The 25,914-nt window shown below is 42.7% G+C and overlaps 1 protein-coding gene across 3 annotated transcripts in view; it reads left to right on the top strand.

The window, feature by feature from the left end:
• LOC116997656 (biliverdin reductase A-like) overlaps nucleotides 1–25,914 on the top strand; it is a 50,408-nt gene that overhangs the window by 15,804 nt on the left and 8,690 nt on the right. Inside the window, exons 2-7 of one of the 3 annotated variants that reach the window (XM_033062708.2) lie at nucleotides 1,371–1,498; nucleotides 3,088–3,207; nucleotides 3,823–3,920; nucleotides 5,344–5,451; nucleotides 6,845–7,019; nucleotides 14,587–17,778. In XM_033062708.2, the coding sequence (XP_032918599.1) occupies nucleotides 1,380–1,498; nucleotides 3,088–3,207; nucleotides 3,823–3,920; nucleotides 5,344–5,451; nucleotides 6,845–7,019; nucleotides 14,587–14,860 (894 nt within the window). In that variant the 5' untranslated portion in view covers nucleotides 1,371–1,379 and the 3' untranslated portion in view covers nucleotides 14,861–17,778. Of the gene's footprint in view, nucleotides 1–1,370; nucleotides 1,499–3,087; nucleotides 3,208–3,822; nucleotides 3,921–5,343; nucleotides 5,452–6,844; nucleotides 7,020–14,586; nucleotides 17,779–25,914 lie in introns of those variants that run through there. The other 2 variants (XM_033062716.2, XM_033062726.2) reach the window with 2 other exon arrangements.

The following is a 25,914-nucleotide window of genomic DNA, read 5'->3' as shown; positions in this document are numbered from 1 at the left end:
AACTCTTTGATATATCACTGATTTCTTTTCTTACACTAAACATACTGCTCTGTGTTTTACCTTTGTATCTTTTTGGTATATATAAAGTGAGTGGCATTCAGCACCGTAATCAGGAGCTTAAAGGAAAACAGAATGCAGACATGGCATGTGACTGGAGAGGGGATCTTTTTTCCTTTGTGCCAGCAGCTGTCAGCCTCTTTGCACTGTCAGAACAGTCACTTATGTCTTTGCTGCTGCACTGTGATCCTGTCAGACAAGAGGCACAAGGTGGGGGTTGTCCATTTACCCATCTCAATCTCAGAAAGATGTGAAGGGCTGCAGCCAAGTAGTGTAAATAGTCTAAAGAGTTCACTCAAGTGAAGGGATTGGCAGTGGCAGGAAGAAGACTGAAACAGAAGAAAGAGAGATTGAAGGAATGCTTTCATGAGATGGAAGGAACAAACAATGAAGAGGGTCTGATCTGACCTGACTCATTTTAGGCCGCTTTCCTGTAAATCTTCAATTAATTTACAAAGTGTTGCTAGTCCTCAGGGTGCTGGAATAGTGCGGGTTTGAAAGGTTTCATCAGTTGCCAAGTGCTTCTGCAGATTAACAGCAAATCATAAAACCAACAGAAGAATTTATTGCCAGAGGCCCAGCAACCCAGCCAGCGAGTGCAATCAATACCTGTCTCACCCTCCATATTATGCAAGTTGTGTCAGCAATTGCATTTGGGAGATGTAAATCTTAGACATGCCTGCTTGTCATTAAAGAGATGGCAGAACTTTCTTTGTGCATGGAAATGTCAAGCAAGCATCTTGATCAAATTAGATGGTTGGTTACAACTTGACATTATAGGATGTGCTGGTGGTTACGTGGGGAATGAAAAGATGCTCTTTGCTTCCTGTCCCAAAGTATTACAGCTATGCTGCTGAGTGCTGGGACTGTCTGTGTGGCACCGTGCTGCAGACACTCAGGAAGTCAGCGGGGTTTATATAAAGCTCTGCTGGGTTTGCAGAACCCTTTGGCTCCTTTCCAGCTTGGAAGTGGCAATATAGATAGAATAATGTCTCACTTTTGAAGTCTGCTTTCTATTCATGGAAAGGAAGAACTTTGCTGGAGCTGTGATTTAATAGCTGTTAAATGCAAATCTCAAGACCAGTCCTGTGACAGGCTGAACTGCTTGATCCCGTTTCAATGGGATATGAGTGTACTCAGTAGCCTATAGCATCACATCTCTGTTAGCTGTTTGCTGACACTTGAATAAGGTTTGGTGCAGTGAAAGCAGCGTTCAAGAGTAACCATTCTCCCACCTTCCCGCCCAGTTGCGCTTGTCCCTGTTACAAGAAAAAAAATGTTGCCTTGTTTCTTTTTTTTTTTTTTTTTGACAGATTAGCAAAATGTTTGGGACGGTGGTAGTTGGAGTTGGAATTGCTGGCTTAGCACGAATCCGAGACTTGATGAATCCGATGCCTTCCAGTCCTTCTGAGAACCTGAAACTCTTTGGATTTGTATCCAGGTTAGAAATTTCATCTTAGATGTCTAATACCCATATTGCAATGTTTTGGGTTTTTTTTCTTTCTTTTCAAGCCAAAAAGGGAAAGTTCATGCAAATATACCTGTCATTCTGAGTGGCAGCTGAGAAGTGAGTACAGAAAGCTTTGCAAGAGGGAACAAATAGGTTACCTTAGTGAGATCTTTCAGAAATTACTAAAATAAAAACTGAGAGATGTTCTTGCTGTAGAATCTGTGGGATAAAAAGAAGTTGTCTGATTGGAATTTCGTGTAGATTTAAGATAGTGCAGACAATAAGCACTCTAATGATCTAATGTCTGCATGTTCTAGTGTCTGCAGTTCTAGAAATGTTAAAAAATTAATTTTACAGAGTTCTAAATTTGCAAAAACGTTTTTTAATGCCCCCAATACTCCAACTTCATAATAAAATTCTATTTTTTTAAAACCAGGTATTGAACCTGTAGATTTCTAAAGAATATCCCATGATTTGCTGCATGCAATAAGGTTACTTCTTATCCTTCCTACGCTTCTTAGAGAGCAAGAGTTTTTCTCACTAGTTTGGAACTGTGGAAATTGAGTGTGTACCTTCCTCTGAGCATTCCTGCTGGACTATCTGGCCCATTACAGAGGAGCATAAAAGTTTGAAATAGTTAGGCAATACCTTCAGGGATGTCAGATTGTGGATGTATTTTTCCAGCTATATTTAAATCATGCAGGGCTGTTTGAGATGGAAAGGACTGATTAGATCACCCACTTTATCTTCCTGGCAAATACATTTTTGGTTCTCTGATGCCTCTGCCAGTGTTACAGGTAGCCTTTGAAGAGCACTGTAGATTGTGTTTCCACCACTGATATTTTGAGAAACAATGCTGTTGAAATGCGTGATTCACAGTAATCTTCCTTGGATTCCCATCACACGCAAACATCGCCTGTCTTTGCTTTCAAGTCCTGCTTGTGGCCTGTCTTCCTACCCTCTATCACCTATCCTAACACTGTCAAGGCGCTTGCTGCAGTCAGTAGTAGTGCAAAGGGCTTTTGAAGGGATTGTGTATTTTTCATTTTCGGCTGGAGCTGTGCTCAGCTTGCTGCCCAAGAGAGCTTTCCCCTTAGTACTGACATGCTGTGTGTGTTGCAAGGTGAGCCATCATAGCCAAGCATCTGCTTGTCTGTATTTGCAGTTGTGTGTGTCCCTTCCATCTCGAGTGCTTTTGTCCATGTCATCCAGGATGGTGGGGAGAAATTCTCCCATAGGACCCCTCTCCTCTTTCAAGTCACTCTTTTGTAAGATCTCTTTGGTAATAATGCTTATTAAAAACCAAAACACCAAAACCAAAAAGGACTTGACACTTCAATAGCAGGCCACTTTCTGGACTGATACCACCACCAGTGGTCCATTTTTTTCAGTTCTCCATTCCACTTTTGTCTGTAAGTGCTCATGCTCTTCCTGGATGAGAAACTGGTTGTTATAACCTGGTTGAACTCTGTAAGACAGTAGTCCACATGAACAATTTTTAAGTACGGCTACACAATATGTGGTTGGGAAGAATGGACTGTGACAATTATACTCTGGTTGTATTTATGCTAAATATGCAGGAGAAGTTTTGGCAATATTAATGAGGCTAAGCAGATTAGCCTGGAAGATGCTCTGAGCAACAAAGACATCCATGCAGCCTTCATCAGCACAGAGAACAGAAACCATGAAGAAACCATCAGGTATTTTGGGGGGGGTTCTCCCCCACCTTTTCTCCCTTTCCCCTGTATTTTAGAAGCCTAGAGGAGCTGTGTAAAGCTGTTGCAGGAGAAGATATGAACACTGAGGAAAGACTGCCAGACTAGGGGCCTGAAGTGAATGATAGTGAGTTCCCTAGAGCACCAATAAACCCTGGAAGAGAGTAGGATTTAAGATGCATTATTTTACCAAGTAATTCCATTTCCGCACCTCTAGGCCTGTGTTTGATGAACAGGCAGCTTAAAAGAGAATTTAAAGCCTTTCCTCACAGATTATATTGTGGAAGAGTAGTCTAGTGCCCCACTCCAACTGCAAATGAGAAATTGCAGTGCTCAACGCTGTAGCATTTTAGCAACTTGGTGTAGGTGAGTGAGGGAATTAATTCTGTGGCAAAAGAAGAATTAAAACCCCATTTCCTGGCTGTTAAAATGCATGGTGTAGCCACCACACCAACCATGCTAGGAAAGTTGCCATTTATTTCTGTTACTTCATGTTGTGCATCTCTCCATGTGATCTGGCTGTGGGAATAAGAAGCAGGTTGCACTGTGGTGAGAGAGGATTAGGACAATATTCTCTTTAATGGCTTTTATCCCTTTCAGAATGTTCTTAGAAGCGGGAAAACATGTCCTTGTTGAGTACCCCATGACTTTGTCTGCTAAGGCAGCCCATGAGCTCTGGGAGATGGCTGACCAGAAAGGTAACACATTTGTTCTCAAGAGTGTAAGCAGTCTTATCTTTGGGTAGCACCAAACTCAAAGGCAAATCTCCAGCCTACTTTTGGTCATCACATGCAAGGAAGTATGACTATCTCAGAGGTGTGGCAGTCTAGGATGTAAGACTTGTGCCAATAGGGGAACAAACACACAAATGTCAATGCTAAGAGTAAGGTATGTTTGCCCTCACAACAACTCTAGCCTCTATTTGTGACACTCAGAATGCAGCTAAAGAGGAAAACTTGTGCCACTGTGACAGTAAAGCACTTGATGAGTGCAGCTGTTGGACTTGTGCAATTCCATGTCCTCTCTCTCCCTGGAAATGAAACTGCAGACAGCTCTCCTAGCTTCTAGCATTTGTGATGTACTGGCCACACACAGATGCGTATGCTACTGTAGGCCAGCAAGGCATCCTTGTCTAAAAGACAGCTTGTCTGTAAGCAAAATCTCTTTATTTCCAGAAAGTGTGTGGTCCCCATCCCAATGGTGCGAAGGGTCAGAAGCTGGCAGTTCAGCTGGGGCCGGTGAGGTTAAATGGGGCTGCAAGGAAAAGAGCAGTGCTGGGCAAAAGCGGAGTGCAAATCATTTGGACAAGCTGCACTTTTTATACAACTGCTTCTTAAAGATCTCCTTTGTGACTTTTGTCCTGAAATGCTGGAGGTGTAGGATTTCTGCTGTGCTGTACCAGCACCAGTTGCTGCCTTGTTGCTCACCAAATGGTTTCCCATTGAGCAGAATTTATGGTTCTTTTCTTGAAGCAGCAACAGTTAGAGTCAGTGGCCTACAGTGACTCTCCTGGAAATTTTCCAGAAAAACACATACTGAATGAGAGACACATTCAACTTGTATTGGGTATTTCAGTCTCTTTCAAAGTAGCCAATTAATTGCAATGGAGGGATGTACTCCTTAACATATTGTTCCAGTCTGGGTCTGAGCATTATGCTATTTTTCCCCCTTCCTTTTTCTTTCCTACTACCCTGGGAGGAAAAATGCAGAACAAGGAAATGTAGGAAATGTGAGGGGAAAGAGGCCAAGTATTAATCCATCTGTTACTCTGAAGACTCCTGTTTCAGCCTTAACTGGGTACTGACTTTCATTACAGAGTTTCTGTTAAACATAGTGGCTACTGTTCCTGTAGTCTCTGTTGTCCCCTGAAAATCCTTAACCCAGATTGATCCTTCAGATCAAGGCCCATGTTTCCATGTTTGATTTTCTTTCTCACATCACTTTGTGATATCAGAATATTTCTGTGTGAGTTCCCACTTGTGGCTAGTGAAGCCTTTACTGTTTAGACATGACTTTGATTCACACCTAAAACTTTTATTTAATCTGTCCTGATTTTCCCCCTTTTTTTCTGTGTGTATGTGTGTGGTTTTGTTTTGTTTTGTTTTGTTTTTTTAATGGCAGGTAAAGTACTCCATGTTGAGCACATTGAACTTCTTACTGAAGAGTACAAGCAGCTGAAAAAAGAGGTGGCTGGGAAAGACCTGGTGAAGGGGACATTGCATTTCACAGGTCAGTAGCTCTGAAGAAATCAAAAGTCCATCTGGATTTGCTCCCGAGGGATGCCAGTGCTTCCAGACTTCATTCAGTCCTTTCACACAAGACTCTGTCTATAAACTGAGTAGAGACACAGGTATTGGTTCTGAATAATTCCCTTGTTGAATCCACATACACCCTCCTGTCCTCAACATGTCCAGAAGGGTTTGTTGCATATGTACAGTAAATTCATGAATACAAGCCGCACTGAGTATAAGCCGCATCTCTGGGTGTTGGCAAATATTTCGGTTTTTGTCCATAAATAAGCCGCACCCAAATATAAGCCGCTCTGTCGTTCGCAGCGAGGACCCGCGTGCAATTAGTAACAGAACTGCGTCAGGGAGGGGTTTACTGGCTGAGCTAAGGCTGTGCAGGCTCGCCCGCTAGGGGCTGCTGATGGGGCCAGGTGGCCCAGCCCGGTGCTGCCGCTCGGGGCCACCCGCCGCTGCCACTGGGCTCGGTCACCCCGGGTCGGCGCTGCCCCGCGGTGGCAGGCAGGGACGGAGCTTCCCCCGCTCCTACGGCAGCGGCGGCGGGTGGGGACAGAGCTTTCCCGTGCCCGTGGCGCCGGCAGCGGGCAGGGACGGAGCTTTCCCACGCCCGTGGCGCCGGCGGCGGGCACGGACAAAGCACCCCGCCTCCTCCCCGAGCCGCGGCAATGGCTGCACGGGGCTCCCGTCGGCTCCCCGAGATGCGGCAATGGCGGCGCGCGCTTCTACCCACCTCCCCGGGCCACAGCAATGGCTGCGCGGGGCTCCCGTCGGCTCCCGGAGCCGCGGCAATGGCGGCGCCCCCCCCTCCATCCTCCCCGGGCCGCGGCAATGGCGGCGCAGGGCCCCCGTCGGCTCCCCGAACCACGGCAATGGCGGCGCACCCCCCCAGCCGTCTTCCCCTGGGCTGCGGCAGAGGAGGGAAGAAGAGAGCTCTCCCGCCTCTCTCCCCGCCCCCCGTGCTGCCTGCAGGGAGCCAGGGCAACACAGTAACACTGTAACAATCGCGGAATGCTGGCTTTTGCTGGCAGGTGCTTGGCTCAGCGCCCTGGCTGGCACGTCTGGTTGTAAATGTCAGAAAATTATTCACATATTAGCCGCCCCCGACTATTAGCCGCACTTCCGGGTTTCCACCAAAATTTTTGTCAAATTACTGCGGCTTGTATTCGTGAAATTACTGTACTTTGTGCAGCCCTCTCTGCCACAGCTCATCAACTAATCCATTTTGACATTAAATGTTTTTTTTGACTTTCTTACTCAGTCCATCCACTCACCTTTCTACACCCCAATCTTTAAGCCTGCAACTCTGCAGTTTCTTCATCCTTTCCTATGCAGAAGGCATTATTCTATTTCCTATTCCTCAAGAGTTTCTATTCCAGCAGGTAGTGTTCTCGATGAAAACAAATCAGGATTCCCAGCTTTCAGTGGAATTGCCCGTCTGACGTGGCTGATTGACCTCTTCGGTGACCTCACTGTTACCTCTGCCACCAGAGAGAAACAGAAGGATAAGAATTATTCCAGAATGACTGTTCACTTTCAGACCGCAAACAAGAAGTGAGTAATGTCTATGGCAGCATGTGAGCCAGGCTCCTCATCATACACAGGATTTCTGCCAGCAGGAACTCTGCATCCTCTTCTTCTCTTGTGGAAACAGAATGGGTGGAGGCTGGCATGAAAGTGTGCATGTCTTTTAAAGATGTATTTTACAATATTGAGTTTGATCTCCCTTTTATTATGTGATGACAATATCCTCCTATCAACTAGGATATTTTTAATAGCCTTGCTAAAAGGTGGTATATTATAACTACAAAGTAGGTCACCGGTATTTCTTATTGTTGCTTGACTACTCAGCTTGGTTCAGAGAGTGGTGGAAACTCTCAGGTTTGGTCATTCTGGACCATCTGCGCAGCATTCATGTCCTTTCAGATAAGTTGAAGTTATTTACAGTGTCAGTTTAAAGCAACAAGATATGATTTGAGAACTATCTGACATGAAAAGATGAGAACAATTATCCAATGGTGATGGAACTCCCTGTTCCTTTTTTTTTTGTTTTGTTTTTTAGTTTTGATTGCAGATATGCTGATAGACCTCTTAAAAAGCCCAAACCCAACCCAACATTTTAGATAAATGTTTAGTTAAGATAGTAACCTGAAGGACTAGCTATTTAGGGAGTGAATAATCAGGACTCCTTTAAACTCTTAATTTCATTACAGGCCCGGTTCAGCATTTCATCAGCAACTCCTACAAACCCCATTGCAGTTTATCGTGGGATTATCATCTTGTTTTAGCAGTCTTCCTCTCTCTTTAAATAAAACAGCATTTCCAATTCCTTTTGAAATGCAGTTGTGAGAGGACAGAACTCTGTATACAAGCTCTGTTTACCCTCTTAGCAATTTGCTAGTAACATAAGTAGCTGTGAAGATCTGGATAGGGTGAGATTTTGAACTAATTCCAGCAGATGGAACTAGTGCGTGGTTTAAACATTTCTCTGGTTGTTCTGTCTCCTGGGTATCCTTAACTGCTGTGTATGATATTTGGTGTATGATATTAGAACTGTTTCTAGATTACTTTTTTTTTCCCCTGCTGCTCGGCACTAACCGGTATTTGCTTCTCTTGGCCACTACTACTATTTATATGGATCAGTGTTTTCTCACCATAAGTGTTTTAATAACTTTAGGGACAGTCAGTTTTATGCCTCTGGGATAATTTGGGGTGGGTGGAAAATTACATAGTGTTCCTGTATTGTGTTCAGTGCTGGGGCCATATTTCCTGCTGACCTTCCCCCACTGACGTCAGTGGAGTTACTGCAGCAGAGAATTTGGCCCACTCTCTGTCAAATGAAGTTACGGCCCAGCAGTAATGGTGGTGGTGTTACAGATCTAATTTTCCCAACCTTTATTTTGCTGAAGAATGGGAAAGGTCTGTACCTTTCATGAGAGTTATCCCATCCTTTTTTGAAAGACATGAATACAGTAACCTTGAGAAATCAGTTTAATTCATCCTATTTTCTGCCTTGGAAAATATAGCAGGTGCAGAATGCAGGAGCCTGTGTTCTGCTTGTTAAGCAGGGATTTGTGCAAAGGGTGTAGTCTGTCTCCACTGCACAGCCTACCCTGGCTGCTCGTCTGGCTTTGGGTGGATTTTGGAGGTGTGTGTTAAGGCCTGCACCCAGCTATTTGAGAGATGACCTCTGCCTCTGTTGTGTGTCCAAGACAGCTGTGCTGATAGCCTCTCTGTGATAAAACATTGAGCAATCCAGGAAAAACCAAACCTCTACTGACAGTGTGTCTTGTTTGGGACTGCAGTTCCTGTCCTGGGATTACAGAGCTTGGATTCAGTAAATGCCAGAAATCAATTTTTAGTGCAAACTGGAGAGATAATGATTTGGGTAGCATTTCTTTTGATGTTAACTAGGAATAGGGTCCAATTGTCTAATTCCCATCCAAGCTAACGGAGCTTGTCATTGATTTAATGATAAATTAAAAATATTGGGATTTTCAAAGAGTTAAAAGGAAAATGTTTAAAAGAAATTGAAGACATTTTCTAAACATATTCTGACAAGAAACATTCAAAGTTATTGTTTAATGGAGAGCCAAGCTTACAGAGTCTAATAAAATATCTTCAAATTGAACATTCATAGAAAATGATGTAATACATGCTTTCTGCAGAAGTCCCTGCATAAAATTTTAAGCTGAGTGGACCCAGAATTCTTTCACGTGTGAAACCAGCTTAATTCTTTTGGAGGTACAAATAGTGTTTGCTTCATATTGATTTATTGAGCTATTGCAATCTAGCAAGGGCCACTCATTATTTGAGGAAAAAGGGAATCAAAAAAGCAAAAAGGCTTTCTCAATGTAGCTGAGAAAATGCTATCAGTTTACAATTTGGAAAGACAAAATGGCCATGGAAAGTCAGGGTGTTTCTTCACTACAGACTGTTTGCTTTGCAAACAGTCAATATAAAGGTGGTTTGCTAGCACTTCATTAAATTTTCTTTTTCTTTAACTACCCAACGTATGTGACCTGGCTTTAATTCAGATATCAAAAATGTTGTATTTGTTGCTTGTAAGTAACTCTACTGTAAACACTTCTAAACAACTAAGTGTATCTGTAGCTAGATAATAAGTGATACAATTCTTTATTGAAAGTGGGTAAATTGTCTATGAAAAAAGCTACAGCCCTTCACAATTTTCTGACATAAAATATGGATCTGTTCCTTAAGCTACAAAATTGCTTAAATAATGTGTGGACTTACAACATCTTTATAGCAAAAACAAGAGGCTTATTTCAGAGTAGAAGTTGTTAATTAAAAATGAATACATTTTGCTTACCAATCAAGTGAAATCAACCTTTCTTTAGGAAAATTACTAAAAATCCAATTACAAAATAAGATAAATCTATTAGTAAATCCAGTATTTTCCTGCTCACTGGTCTAAATCAGTTATTCTAATCACTTTGATTAAATTCCGCCCATTCTGCATGGTTGTGCTTCTGGTTCGTTGGCTTCCCAGGCTAGACAGAAGGCACACACTTGAACCTGATCACTGGTGTGCATCTGCTCTAGATCATCCCAGGGAGGTGATCCTGCACCAAAAGGGCCTGTTTTGGATCATATTGAGCTCCTTGGTATTACATGATGGAGATTTTTGCCTGTGCCTGCCCAGTGGTTTCTTCATGCCTACCTAGTTGAGATAAAGCAACTTTGAATAACAGTACCCTGAGCCTTCTATGACTATTTACTATCTTGGTAACATAAAACTGGCTCTGTCAAGTCAGAGCAAAGCCCAGCTTGCTCAGAGGACTGCCTCTGACCCAGATCAACAGGCTTTACCTCAGGGAAGGAGAATGGAAACAGGGAAAATACTGAGCAGTATGGCCCCAAACGCCCTTCTGGCTTGCAGTGACATGTAGCCCTGGGTCTTCCTACTATGCATGGTACCTTTGCATTTATTGGTCCTCTTAGATTTTTTTTTGGTGCATGCACACTTTGATTTGGGTACTTTTCCCCCCCTCCAGTTGTTTTGTTCTGTACAATCAGGTTCATTTGGCCATACTTAGAGTAATTTCACAAGTATAAGGTACACTGGATTATAAAGCCCACTTCTGAGAGCTGGCAAATTTCCGAACTTTGTCCATATATAAGGCGCACCGGAGTATAAGGCGCGCTATTTTTTGCAGCGAGGATCCGCGCACAACCAAGTAATGAATTAGTAACAATCACGCCAACTGTGCTGTCTTGGGTTACAATACAGGATGTGATCAAAGTATCTATTCTATCACCATCTGTTGTGACCAGATGGGGCAGTGATCCTTATCTCTCTGGGAGATAATCTGCTAATGGGCCATCCATTGAAACCAGGCGGGGCACTGTTCTTTATCTTTGCACGCCCCATCCTTCCTCCAGGGAGTTATTTTCTGCTAATGGCTCACTGAGTCCCACTGTGTGACTGATAAAATTACTTCATCCCATTGGGAGTTGCTCCAGCCAGCGGGGAGAGCCCAGCCTTTCCTACCTAGATAAAAACTGAAATTCTGGGACACCAAGTCATCCTCTTTTCCCTGGACTCCAAAGGAAAAACGGACTTTTTTTACATCTAATCGCTGGACATTCGGAGGGAGGCTGCACCCTTCTACAAGACCACTGCTTCAACTGAACCACATCTGTCACTGCAGGAGGATGCAGCCACCATTTAATGGGACTGCTACCAACACCCTGACTGACGGGGTGTCACGCTGATGGGGTGTCAGGTTGCGCTCTGGCTTTGTGTCTTAGTTTGGAGGACAGGTGTCTGCTAAGAAAGGCAGGAGCTTCTCTTTGAAATGGAGAATGTAAACCCCCTCCCTCCAAATTACTATAATTTTGAAATCAAGGGGCTTTCAGGCAAAGATATGGGAATTAGGAATAACAATTCTTTACTAGGGAAATTAAAATAGAAATCCAGTACTACAAAGAAACAAACCCCAAACCCTGACAAAATCAGAGTACAACCTGACACCCCGTCAGGCAGGGTGCTGGTAGCAGTTTGATTAAATAGTGACTGCAGTCTTCTTGCAGTGACAAATGTGGTTTAGTTGAAGCAGTGGTCTTGTAGAAGGTGCTGTTTCCTTCCAGAGGTGTAGTAGTGATGTGCAGAAATCTTGTTTTTTTCTCAAGTCCAGTAGAGAAAGGGCTACTCGGTGTCCTAGAATTTCAGTTTTTATCTAGGTAAGAAATGTTGGGCTCTCCCCCCCTGGCTGGAGCAACTCTCAGTGGGGTAATTTTATGAGTCACACAGTGAGACTCAATAGGCCATTAGCAGAAAATAACTCCTTGGAGGAAGGATAGGGGGTGCAAAGATAAAGAACAATGCCCTACTGGTTTCAATGGATGGCCCATTAGCAGAGTATCTCCCACAGAGATAAGGATCACTGCCCCACCTGGTCACAACAGATGGTGATAGAATAGATACTTTGATCACATCCTGTATTGTAACCCAAGACACTTTTTCAGTGTTTGGGGTTTGTTTCTTTGTAGTACTGTATTTCTATCTTAATTTCCCTAGTAAAGAACTATTATTCCTAATTCCCATATCTTTGCCTGAGAGCCCCTTAATTTCAAAATTATAATAATTTGGAGGGAAGGGGTTTACATTCTCCATTTCAAAGAGAGGCTCCTGCCTTTCTTAACAGACAGCTGTCCTCCAAACCAGGACACGTGCTGTGCCCTACTGAGCCCTGCGTGAGCTGCAACCCCCCCTCTCCACCACCTTTCTGCTGAGCCCCGCGGCCCCGCGCAGTTCGGCTCGCAGCTCACACTTCCAGGTTGGCAAATTTCCAAACTTTGTCCATATATAAGGCGCTCCAGAGTATAAGGTGCACTTCCAGGTTCGGACCAAAATTTTAGTCAAAAGGGTGCACCTTATACGTGTGAAATTACTGTAGTTTTTAGGGGTAGTGGTAGCGATATGGAAGTAGAGGTGAGCAAAGAATAATTGCTACGGTGACGTAAATATAGAAACTGAATCATAGAGCGTAAAAGATGAGAGGTGCAGAAACATTAAGCTGAGCAGAATGTGTTCAGGGCAGATTGACAAGGACTTTCTTTCCAGATCTAATGATACTGAAGATTTAATGGGCAGTACTTGGAGACAGAATTTATTCTTCTGGGCTATTGATGCCTTCATAATTTGTGAGTGGCAGACTAAAGTGAGCTATAAAGGACTGTGGAGGGGCCATCAATAACCAAGTAAGAAAAATAATGTACATCCTCTAAATACATGGAGCAGTGAGTGTGATGAATGAATGAACTGCAGAAAGGCAATGGTGTGGTTCAGGCAGTTGACAAAAGAGCAGGAAGGGAACATCATGACTGTTACTGGTATTGAGGACCATTCCTCAAAGGCATTGCATTGTTGGGTCAAGGAGTCTGTTAAGACCCCTGAATTGGCACAACATGTCCCATGACTCCTTTCCCCTCAGCCAAGATGGGATGTTGGGAAGGAAGGTGTGAGCTATGCAAGTCAATAGCCAATACTGCCAGGCTTGCTTTAGAGACTGTGCTGTCATGTTGATATAACACAGGACTCTCTTCTGATTAAGAAAGGCCTGCCTGAGAGTCTGTGTAGGTACAATTTTCAGGATCAGCACAGTGCTCCCAGTGATGAGAACAAAACATTTTAAAAGTTCAGAGAGTATGAACACGTGTGTGTGTCAGTGAATTTGTCCAACTCATCTGAGTCATCATTATGTACCTGTGTGACTTTAATCTGTTCTTGCTGGAGGAATGACTAGACATTGAGGGCCTTTTGAGCTTAGCTGTGACTGAATTATGTACACAATTTAACATTTAACTGCAGTTTGCATCCAAGTCCACAAACGAACAGTCCACGAACTTCCCTCTTCCTTATGACGTGACTTGGTGTTGCTTGCTTCAGTTTGTGCATATGGAAAACAAAGCTGGACAGAGTTTTAGATGGTGTGCTGAAAGTCATGGCATGAAACAGTGGCAGAGTTAAGACTATTACCTGCTGTTGAGCTCTATAACCACAAGGCATGTTGGCCAGGACACGTTGCCTAAATATTCAATGACTGATATTTAAAAATGCATTTATTAGAGCATTTTCTGCAAATGCTGAGAAAAAATCCAAACAAATTTGAATTGTTGATTCAATTTCTTAATTACAGTAATTTCACGATTATAAGCCGCACCATTTTGACTAAAATTTTGGTCCGAACCCAAAGTGCGGCTTATAATCAGGTGCGGCTTATATACGGATAAAGAACAGGAAGTTACTGTCCTAGTTTGGAGGACAGGCGTCTGCTGAGAAAGGCAGGAGCTTCTCTTTGAAATGGAGAATGTAAACCCCCTCCCTCCAAATTATTAGAATTTTGAAATCAAGGGGCTCTCAGGCAAAGATATGGGAATTAGGAATAACAGTTCTTTTCTAGGGAAACTAAAACAGAAATACAGTACTACAAAGAAACAAACTCCAAACCCTGACAAAGTCAGAGTACAACCTGACACCCTGACAGGCAGGGTGTTGGTAGCAGTCCCATTCAATGGTGGCTGCATCCTCCTGCAGTGACAGATGTGATTCAGTTGAAGCAGTGGTCCTGCAGAAGGTGCAGTTTCCCTCCAGAGGTCCAGTGGTGATGTGGAGAAATCCGGTTTTCTTCTGGAGTCCAGTGGAGAAAGGGGCTCCCTTAGTGTCCCAAAACCTCTGTTTTTATCTTGGTAAGAAATGCTGGGCTCTTCCCCCTGGCTGGAGCAACTTCCAGTGGGATGAAGTAATTTTATCAGTCCCACAGTGGGACTCAGTGGGCCATTAGCAGAAAATGACTCGCTGGAGGAAGGATGGGTTGTGAAAAGATAAAGAACAATGCCCTGCTTGGTTTCAATGGATGGCCCATTAGCAGAATATCTGCCATTGAGATAAGGATCACTGCCCCCACCCTCAACAGATGGTGATAGAATAGATACCTTTTATCACACTCTGTATTGTAACCTGCGACTTATAATCAGGTGCGGCTTATGTATGGACAAAGAACGAAAAGTTGCTGGCACGCGGAGATGTGGCTTATACTTAGTGCGGCTTATAATCGTGAAATTACTGTAATACTTTTTCTTTGCTTCTTCTCACTAGACCCTTGACTTGGATTGAAGAAAGGGGACCAGGGATGAGACGTGAAAAAAAAATCAACTTCTGTTTCACAAGTGGTTGCCTGGAAAGCTTCCCTGAAACCCCAAGGTCTTCTGTGGGCCTTTTCATGCAGGATCAGAACCTCTTTGCCAAGAAACTGCTGGGCCAAGTCTCCAAGGAGGAGCTGGCTGCTGAGAAATGGCGAATTTTGCGGTGTCTTGACCTTGCCGAGGTGATCCAACAGTACTGTGAAGAACCAGAGAAAATCTATTCCTGAGACTGCTCTTAGGGAAGGAAGAACACGGCAGAGGGAAAAGCTGTAGAGCTGGAACTCACTGTTGCCATCAAGCAGTTGCTATTTCTGTTTCATTACCTTCTTTTTGACTGCTTGTGATTTCTGGGCTCTTCAGGTGTTATGGAAGAGTCTGTGCCTTCTGGTTTGCCCCAGACCAAAGCAATTCCCCTGCTCTGATGCATCCCCGTCCTTTCAGGTAGTTAGGAACCTAGCAACAGCAAGTTTTCCTGTGATTCGGCTGGGAATATCCCTGAGAATAGATCCTGCAGGACTGTAAATACTATATATATATACTCTGTCGCAGGGTCTGTTCCCCCATTCCAGATATGACTAGAAATGAATGTGTCTCGATAGTATTCGTGTACTGTTTTCTAGAATGAAGTTCCAGTTCCATTTTCCACCTCCTTACTTGAAATGCAGAACTTGTGTCACCACAGTCCTGACCTTTCCTTCCAATTGCTTTCAATTGTTCTGTGTGCTTGCTCTAAGTAGTTTTGCCTGTTAGGTATGAGCAGGGGGTGTGGTTTTTGAGTTTTTGTCGGGTTTTCATCCTGGAGGTCAACTACCATCAAATTAAACTTATATTGGTATCAAACCATAATAGAAAAATAATCTTGTCTCTTGATAGAGAGATGTTGATTTCATTCAGTTTCTCTGGTGCCCTGTGCCAGTGTAGAAATCTTTCCCCAACAGGGATTATAACCATGCATTGAACAAATAACATTGCCTGCCTGCTCTCTACTGAACCAAAATATTTTTGATTTTGTACTGGAAGTGGCATATTATTCTCCATTTGTGTTCTAATTTAGCATGGGAGTGGATCATAGCAAAAAATAATAAATATCTTGAATTTAAGAAAAGAAAATCACTAATGCACTCCTAGAAACAGAATTTCATTAGGAATAGTGATAAATTTAGATTAGTATTGTAGAAAATAGAGCAATTTGAAAATATATCCGTGTGCTTATGTTGTGGTTCAGCTGGCAACTAAGCACCAGACAGCTACTTGCTTATTGTACCTCAGTGGGATGGGGAAGAGAATGAAAGGTGAGGGGGAAAAAGGTGGGTTGAGATAATGACAATTTAACAGATAAAGCAAAAACTGCACGTGCATGCAAAGCAAAGCAGGGAATTCATTCACTGCTTCCCATGAGCAGGCAGGTGTTCAGCCACTCCCAGGAAATCAAGGCTACATCACACACAACAGCTACTTGGGAAAGCAAGCACCATCACTCTGAATGTTCCCCCCCTCCATTCTCCTTCCCCAGCTTTATATGCAATATAGTGTGGCATATTGCTTTGTGGTCAGCTGCCCTGGCTGCGTCCGCTCCCAAATTCTTGTGCACTCCCAACCTACTTGCTGGTGGTATGGGGTGAGGAGCGGGAAAGGCCTTGAGGCTGTGCAAACAGCGCTTAGCAACAGCTGAAACATCCCTGTGTTATCAACACTGTTTTCAGCAAAATCCAAAACACAGCCCCATAATAGCTACTCTGAGTCAAATTAACTGCAGCCAAGCTAAAACCAGCCCAGGTTATAGCATATGACACCCGTGGGAATGGGTCTTTAGCATTTTTACTGTAGTCACAGGATCACATATGAAAACATTATCACTTCCCCTAAAGAAGCATTTTAGTTTCAGAAGCCTAAGTACTGCACAATGCTATTAACAATTCCTCTGGTTGCCTTTTACTTTCTAATTACAGCATCTGTTGATGCTATAATAATATAGAAGCAAACTTCAGTCTGTGCAATTTTTCTTTCAAATCCAAATAAACTTTTTATTTTTTCTATTTTATCATTTGGGCAACTTTTTAATAAGGGAGCCTATATATTGTGAACGTATACATAATTGCAGCCAGTCACTATTGACAGTTAAAAGTTTTCTTTTGAGTAAATGTTCATTCAGGAGTTGGATACAATTCAGTCTGCTGGAAACAAGAAAGAGAAGTCTGTGCAATTTTCTCCTAAATAGGTCTGATTTTTGCAATGACTGGAGCTTCATGTGTAAATGAATTCTGCATGTGGCATTTCTTTAAATCTACTCTATCTCTTAAAATCGTGAAAATTCTGTTGCCTTCAGTGCATTGCTGTGTGAGTTGGCAGCAGATTTGTTCAGGCAGATCCTGTGCTTGTCCACCCAAGTGGGTACCTTACTGAGTGTTCACAGGGACTTTTGTGCCACTGTGGTGGACATGACATGGACAGATCTGATGTTCTATGAGGGGGAAAAGTGGATTTTTGGCAAAACACAAAACAGTCCATCTGTGGCTAGAATGAATTAGAATCCTCTGTGTGTCTGCTAGGTATGACAACCAGTGAAAGGTCCTGTTCCTTGACAAACTCCTGATCTGTGAATATGGGATGAATGCTACTTGTTTACATGCTAACTCATAATGGGTAGCTGGGGAGGGAGGGGAAAGCGAAAGGAGATTCACACATCTCTAGGCATCAGAATTAGTCAGCACGTCTCCCTGAGCATGCTCTGCAATTGCTGGTGAGAGCAGTATTTCCCTACGAAACAGGGAATAAATTCATGGGAGTTCTGTTAGAGCAGCAGTGTAATATTGTGCAGTGAATTGTCCTCTGGAAAAGCTTGTTTCTATAGAGAGCACCTGGGGAAATTAGCTGATTAATTTGAGCTAGGGAAGGCAGATGCCTAGAGCTTGGATATCCCACTCTCTCCTTCATTCCCCTCCTGTTCCTTCCAGCTAACCTGCTTACCTACTACTGTCTCCTACTCCTGGGAGCCTGCATCATTTAAATGGCTTTTCCTTCTGCCTTGTGAGATTGCCAAGGTATTGTGATCGTTTGTATATGGGAGCTACTGGATGTCCAGTTCCAAATGTATGTATTGTTTAACCAGGTGTGAAACTCACCAATAAAATATTGGAATTCTCAATCATTCTTTTTTGTTCCTTTTGTCCTTCATTAGCAGTCCCCATTGCCTGTGCTGAAATTGGGTCTGTTCCAACTGTTTTTTTCCTCCTTTTCACTCCTCAAGGCCTGTGAAATCCTGCCAGGATCTACAGGCTGTGATAATATCCTAAAGACCTCAGCTGCGCCCTTGTTCTGTTTCAAAGTTCTGAATACAGGTGTGGTAGGATTTGTGACCTTACCTCTCACCTCCTGAGCTCTCCCACAAAATTCCTGCCCTTTCTGTGCCATCTGACACCCAAGAGTACTGGCAAGTCTAAATCTTGCTGTACACTTCCAGCTTCCCATTCACAACAACCTGGTTTTTTGAGCAACCTTACTGAATGTGCTAGGCAGAATCTAAAACAAGTATTGAAATGGATTTTCTTGGGTTTTTAATAAACTGCTTTCTCTTAGCAGAAATGACAAGAGTTTTTCAGATAACATTTGGTTAGCCTGAACCCAGGCACTTTTAGAGATAATGAGGTATGAAAATGCAAGTATAAGATGTGACATGAGCAGTTCATATATTTTGTTCTTTAGATGTAGCCGATTTTCTATGCATTCTGCTGAAATCAGAACAGTCTAGAAATTCCTGTGCATGAACTTTATTAACTGCCTGATGCTATGAGTTTTCCTGGAAAGTGCTATGATATACAATGCTCCCACATGGAGGAGAGATGTTCCTTTCCTGACAGCAGCTGGAGATTGACTCTGGCAGATAAGAGGTGTGGAGTCAGTAACTGCAGCAAGCTAGCTGAAACCTGGGAAAAGTGGTTTGATCCAAAGCCTTTCTCAGAGGGCTAGAGGTCATGGGAATGGAAAATTTCCAAAAAGCTAAGAAACTAGATATTGGTATGAGGAGCTGGAAAGCTGTGTGAGAAGATCTGGCTGAGATGGAGAGATGGGTATCATTCTGGGATCAGCCTGAGAGCTTGTTCTGTGGGTCCTGGGAACAGGGTCTAATTTACCTGTGTGATTACTTGGGATTATCAGGAGCAGTATGGGAACATGGGAGGTGGGATGGGGGGGAAGGCAAAGAGTACCAGGAGGTACCAGCACCACAGGAGCTGCTTGAGATGGGATTATTTATGAGGAGGACATCTTTGGAACCTTCCCCTGAGCAGATCAGAAGCCAAGGAAGGAGGAAGGTGAGGGTTGGCAGCTGTGCAGACTGGGGCTGCTTTTCAAACAGTCCTACTGCGTCAAAAGCAGCTTTGTAAAATGAATAGCATGAAAGGCATGAGTACAACTGCAGGGCTGAGTTGGGATTGCAGCTCCTCCAGCAGTTTGCAGAGGGGTCACAGTGGTAAAAACTGAACTGTATATCTATTTTTAGCTGTCATTCAAGATGTTTGATTCCTTCAGGTTGGCACTATGATCCAGGGCCTTGGACATCCCCACAGTTTGCCAATGGGTGATGCACCAAAGGGTAACTGGCAGTACTGTGTGCTGATGTAATTCATGCCATAGCACTTACTGCTCCCCAAGGCATGTGCAACAGTAATAAAACACAACAGCAGGAAGCTAAGGATCTCCAGTAAAATAATAACTCCAGGTTTTTGATAGAGATGGAGAAATATTTGGTTAGCCTTAAGTGCTGTAAGCTGGTATTTGTAGAGGCTGAATTAAATAAGGTTACAGGTTTCTCTGTTGAGAAACCCATCAGAATTTTTGTTTAAAGAAGGGATGTAGCAGAAGTATTATCAGTAGCAGACTTCATCCCTAATCCAGAAGAATCAAGCTCCGAGATAGGAAGACAGGAGATGTCCATGCAGTACAGTTTGGCTCAATAAAAAACACTGGAGCCAACTTTGACCGAGCTACCTCTGTTACCACAAGGGCTGGCTTGCAATGTACAGCAATTTCACGACTATAAGGCGCACCCTTTTGACTAAAATTTTGATCGAAACCTGGAAGTGCACCTTATAATCTGGTGCACCTTATATATGGACGAAGTTCAGAAATTTGCCAACCCGGAAGTGCGAACTGCGAGCCGAGCCGCGCCAGCCGCGAGAGCCGCATCAGCCAGCACCAGGGGCAGGTGGGAGTGCTGGGGCCGGCGGCACAGGGAGGACACCCGGGGCTGTGTTTAAAGGCTACGCCAATTTGTGAAAAATGTTTGCAAATTGAGCACCTGCCTGTAAACCCTGCAATTGCGCGATGCCATTACTAGCTTTGTTACTTTGTTGCTCGTGGATCTTCGCAGCAAAAAAAAAAGTGCGCCTTATAGTCTGGTGTGCCTTATATATGGACAAAGTTCGGAAATTTGCCGACACCCGGAAGTGCATCTCATAATCCGGTGCGCCTTATAGTCTTGAAATTACTGTAATTTCATCTGACTGGATGTGTACAACTTCTCAGCAGAGCTGGGTGGTCCAAGTGGAGCACTGGGCTAACTCATCAGGCCATGTGAACACACCCAAGGCTCCACCTGAAGTGCCCCTTTGGCTCCTGGCCTTACCTGCATCCACAGTAATTTCCTCCAGGTTACATTTATCTTTTGGGCTGCAAAGGAAACTGAAACACAGCTTCCAGCCTGTCTTTTCTGCTTTCTTGCTGACCCAACCTGACAGCTTTTTTTCTCATCCTTGAACAAGACAGAAGTGTCAGTGTTTGCTGCTTCGTGAGGCAGCAAAGCTGCAGGGACCATTGTGGTGTTACCAGTTACAAAGCTCCAGGTTTAGTGCTTGCCTTCCACATTCTGGCAATAAACACACCTGTCCTCGGGTGACTACCAGGATAATACCTTACTGGAGCCTAGCTGCATGCAGGCCAATAAGCAGAGAAATTTCAAACTAATAATTTAAGTAAAATTGCCATCATCAGAAGCTCTGAATAGCAGCCTGCAGATATGCATACTAGAACTTATAAAAGTGTCCTGGTCTAATAAAAATTGCTTTGTCTGGGTTACTGCTTAAAAAACTTCTCTAAAACTTCTTACTCAGGGAATCTTAGATCATGTCGTGTGTGAGCTGACTTTCTGATTTAGCTGCTGCTGTTACAACCTGCCTTCAAGAGTTCCTATTTGCCACACCTGGTATATTGTGCCATCCTACCTGACCTCCAGTGAGTCATCCCTTTTCCCAGATAAAAGCCAGCTTACAAAGAATCCAATAACATGTCTCTAAAGCAGATAGATTGCTACAAGATAGTGAATAAGTAGTTCATGAATTAGGGCTTTCTGATGTTTTGTGCATGGGCGTTATTCAAGTAACAGATAAGTAAAATAATTTTAAAATGCTAAGTTAATTATTAGTAGAAAGTCAAGAAAAGCTTGACAGAGTAACAATAATAATAAAAATAATAACAGTAATAGCAGTAACAGTAATAGTAACAACAACAACAATAATAATAATAACAATAATAATGTCCCTTTGTGAATATTCTGTCTTTTGGGAGTTCTAAAACACCCCAGAGAAAGATAGGATAAAGGTCTATGTTAGTAGAAAGCAGTGAGTGAACCATTAGTTCTTCTTTTTTCTTACATAATTCAGATGTTGTCTGCAAGTCAAATATAGTTCTAATTAAAATAGTCTCTTCCAATTATTTGGGAAGCAGCATTCTGGTGGCATTTGCATTTTTAATTTGAAGCCAGGATTTATTGCTGGTGTCCCGGTCTGAGTAGACAGCAGTATCCTCCTTCTGTGTGGCTCCTCAAGGAGCTGTTTATATCTGTTGTCTCTCTCTCCCTCTCACCTGCATCAAGGACTCTTCCACCTTTTAGAAACCATGCAATTCCCTTGTAAGTTGTCATCTCTGCTTTATTCTGGCCCTTATTATAAGCAGTCCTTGTAGATAACATGGCTTTGCAAAGACTTGCTGAGTTTTTAAATTAATCAGTATCCCTTTTCTCCGTTTCCTCTGAGGTGAGTTTTCATTTTATGAACTCCACCACTGGTGGATTTGTTATTGAGTTCAGTAGTTTTAAGCCTCTTCTTTCTAATACTGAAGCAAAATACACATTTATTATAGAAAAGGTCCAGATGCTGATATTATCCTGTCATTGACTGTACATGCATTTCAATATTGCATGGGACTGTTTTAATTCCTAATTTTGTTCACATAGACAGTGTTCATATCTAGACCTTTTCTTTTACTATGCTGAAACCTATTTGTCTCCAGACTTCGAATGTTATAGAAATTTCCATAAGAGCTGTTAAGATGAGGAGTTACAAATTACTTACATTCATCTCTATCTCATCCAAACTATCTTCCTGTTTCTACCTGTATGGCTTAATCTTGCCTGCTAGTCCAGCTGCATTGAACTCAGGCAGGATGGGTTTGTATGTGGGTCTTTGTGCACATCTTGCCTCTCACCAGGCATGCTTTTTCTTTGCAGAGTGCAATCCACCTCTGCTGCAAACCTGCTGTGTTCTAACGTTTGCTTCTCTTGTAATAGCACATCCTGCTGCTGTACCCTCACCTCTGTAGGCTCATGAGACTGTTGCTCATATCTGCTTTATTACAGATACCTGTTTTATTACATGACCATGCAGGTCATAACTGCACACCAGAGCATTCTTGTGTGCTGTTTATATCTTGTTTCTATCAGCCATTAGAGCTTTCTCGACATTTTGCTTTTGAGCTTGATTTTATTAGGAGCTCATCTTTCAGGGTGTCATCCCACCCTGCCAAGGCACAGTCATTGTCAGCTGTAACCAGGTTACATGCTCATGAATCATTTTGGAATGTCCTTGATTTCACTCATCAGAGTGAAAATAATAGGCTTTGTGTAGCTCAAGCAGTGGACCTAAGCTTTTTTCCCCCATTCTATGCCTTATTTTTGTTGTTTCCAAATCCTTTTGCAGGCACAATGCTCTCAGAAATTCAGCCCTGTGCATGACAATGTAGCTGTGGTGTTTTAGGGTGCAGTTTGGCATACATTTATTTGGGCAGGACCACCAAGTCCCACTGCTTGTCCCTGCCGAGCTGGCTCTTTGCAACTCTGGCACTTCCACTTCTATTGCTTTACCTGTTGAGGTTACTCCAGATGTGCTGTGCTGCTGCCATTGCTGCAACCCCTTTTCCAGTATTTGAAGGTGTGGCTCTGAGGTGATTAGTAAGAGGATCAATAGAGGGCTGTAAAGAAAGGAACAGCCAGCAATAATTCTCCACCCAAAATCTGGCCAACAGTGGGAGGGAGAGAGCCTGTTGTGGAGGGAGGAGGAGAAGGCTGAGCAGTCACTCTCAGTCACCACTTCACCAGCACCCTCACAACAAGGTAGAAAGGTGGACTCAGTGAGGCAGCCTCACATTCCTTGATGTCCTACCAGAAGTGGTTTCAAAGGGGCCAAGTGTCTGTGAAGGTGGTTGATACCAGTCACAAAGGGAAACCTGGTAGAGGAAGGCTCTCTTTGTCTCTTACCTGATACACACCTTCCTCAAATATACCTGCTTTCTTTTGAATTGCAGCCAAGAGCCACATTCCCTTTAGCATCTGTTTCAAGAGGCTCTTTCTTTCCAGCCCACAGCCCCATGTGGGTTTTGGAAAGGAGGTGAGATATGAGAGCAGCACAAAGTGAGGTCCAGCACCATTCTCACCTTTTGGTGCTCTACTTGGGAGTTGTGCCTCACTGTGAGAGCAAGGAGAGTGATGGAAGAAACCCACCCAGGAGCAAGGTTTCACCTGAACTCTGTGCTCTCTTTTTCTGCTGGCTGAATTCCTGTCATGTAGTCTACAGTAGTAAGGGCTTGTCCTGTGGCTTTGGAAATTCTGGAGTGAGAGAATTTAAAAATTTCCACATGGAGTGAAGCTCTACAGTATAGGATTGGGCTGGTCACAGTCATTTTGGCTTCTTCTTATTACCCTTTGAGCAGCAGGATTGGTACCTTCTCTTTCATAGACCTGCTAAAGTCACCTTCTGAAGGAAGCAGGGATGCCTTGACTGGCTGCATGGGTCTGGACAGCTGGGCTGCTGTGTCGGGAATGTCCTACATTCTACAGCTCCCTTGGGGAAGCATGGGAATTTAATCCGTAGCACCACAAATACAATAAAGTAGTGGATGTAAACCTCACTAATTTCTTTCTCCATTGTATGTAGACCTCTCTTCTTTTCACAAGTATTTTGTACAGATTGAAGTTGTCAGCCAGTGAAACCGGTGGTTCTGGAGAGTGATGAGTTGCTACAACACAGATGTATGGAAAAAGGATAAAAAAGTGAAAACTAAATAATTCCAGTAAAGGGTAGGGGAATTTTTATCTCTACTCTTAGTCACATCTGTAAGATACTGTGCAAGGTTTATTTATCCTCTGCATATGCAGCTGAAAGGATTTTTTTCTGCATTCATATTCAATTTGCAACAGCTTATAATAAGATGTCACTCACAATGCTCTGGTCACTGAGTACGTTCAGGCTTGTTTATTAGGCAGAAAACTGCAGTAAATCATAGTCAGGTAGCTATTACTGGCAGTGTAATATCTTGCTATTAATGCAGCTCTGATCTTTTGGGAATTCAGGACTAAGATTTATCAACAAATCAGACTCAATCCTGTGAACATATCCCAGTGGTTCTTAATGCATTAAATAATCACAGTTTAATCTGCCTGTCTGCTTTTGGCTATTCATGTCAGGCAACAGATTTGTTTTAAATGATGTCTTGCAGCTATTTTCTTTTTGACTGTTCAGTTTATTTAGAGTAAAACAATCAGTTTTCAAACAGCAAAAGCCTCAGATAGTAATCCTTACCTGGGCAAAAAGAATACAAAGGGTAACAGCATCAAAATGTACTACATCTCATCCACTTTCTTCAAAATTCAAAACAACAGAGAGCCTCTTGAGTTGCTACTTGTCTATTCGAGCTCCTTTTCAGACCCTCTCACAGAAGCTGTACCATTGACCTGTCACAGGAAAAAAGAAAAGCAAAGCTGGAGGGACATCTGTTGATTTGAGGTACAACAAAATTGGTCCCAGCAGCATAGGGAAGCAGGATTTATTCAAGGGATGTGTTCAGTGGTAGCGTGTGGATGCAGAAGTAGAACCATGTCATTTGTCTGGCTGTCACAGAATAAACACACAGTGAATAAAGGCCAATCTGAGCACGTCTGGGGCAGAGCTCGCAACAACGTAACTCCATTTTGTGGTGCCAGAACTGATTTTTTTTCCCAGACTGGGAGAAAGCAGAATTTCTGACCAATTTTTGCAGACTTGGAAAGTGAATTATAATAGTGATTGAGATCTCTAAACTGCAAAGTAATACTTTGCCTCATTTACAACAAATCTGGGATTTTTTTCTTCTTTTTCTCAGATCACTCTGAGTCAGGCAGAACAAACATCTCACAGGACAGGTTTTTTGCCTTTCAATGTAGACTTTATGACTGTCAGGAAATATTCTTATTAAATGAAACAGAAAATAGAAAAAAGGCTTTATTTGAAAATTGAAAAGTGCTTTTCTGGGATTGAGCAACACCATATGAGATGTCATTTTTTCAAGCCAGCTCATTGCATGAGTTTCAGGGTTGGTAGACAAAAATAGTTGAATTACTAAAGTCAGATTTTAAATTGAAAAAAACCCCAAACCCCAAACAGAACAAAAACTTAGAATTCAGATCTGTCTAAAATAGCATTTGAAATTACAATGCAATGCCTGTAGTTATTATGTAAGTAAAATAAAATAATGGGATAAAATCAACAAAAAAGCTATGCTTATTTTCCACCTAAGTTTAAGATAAAGTTGCTGAAACTGGGGAAAACATTTGGCAAAATGACTAGGGCCAGAATTTTCTGAATTAGTAAAATAGATTTCTATAGCTCTAACTTCTAACAGAGTGCTTTTTCATTTTATTGTATTTATTTCAGTATAGGTGCCTCCAAAGAATGACTAAGCAGTAACTAACAAAAAGGCTGGAAGTTTAAAAAGCAGAAGTACTTGCTTGGTTCTTTAAGACTGGCCTTAAAAACAAAATACAGAGTTTTATATTACTGCTCTTATAAATTAGAATAGCCCATGTGCCATCCAAAGCAAATCACAAGTGAAGTATTAATAGATCAGTAAATAGGAAATTCCATTTTTTCTAAAATAATAAAATGCTATTAATGGGAATCTGAGCACATACACTGTAGGTATATGAACATTAATTGTATTCTATCATCCAGAGTAACAGATGATAAGTAAAAGTGAA

The sequence above is a fragment of the Catharus ustulatus genome, chromosome 1, assembly GCF_009819885.2.
Source record: "Catharus ustulatus isolate bCatUst1 chromosome 1, bCatUst1.pri.v2, whole genome shotgun sequence".
NCBI classification, from domain to species: domain Eukaryota; kingdom Metazoa; phylum Chordata; class Aves; order Passeriformes; family Turdidae; genus Catharus; species Catharus ustulatus.
The sequence above is the reverse complement of the archived record's forward strand: the minus strand, read 5'-3'. Positions and strand labels throughout refer to the sequence as shown.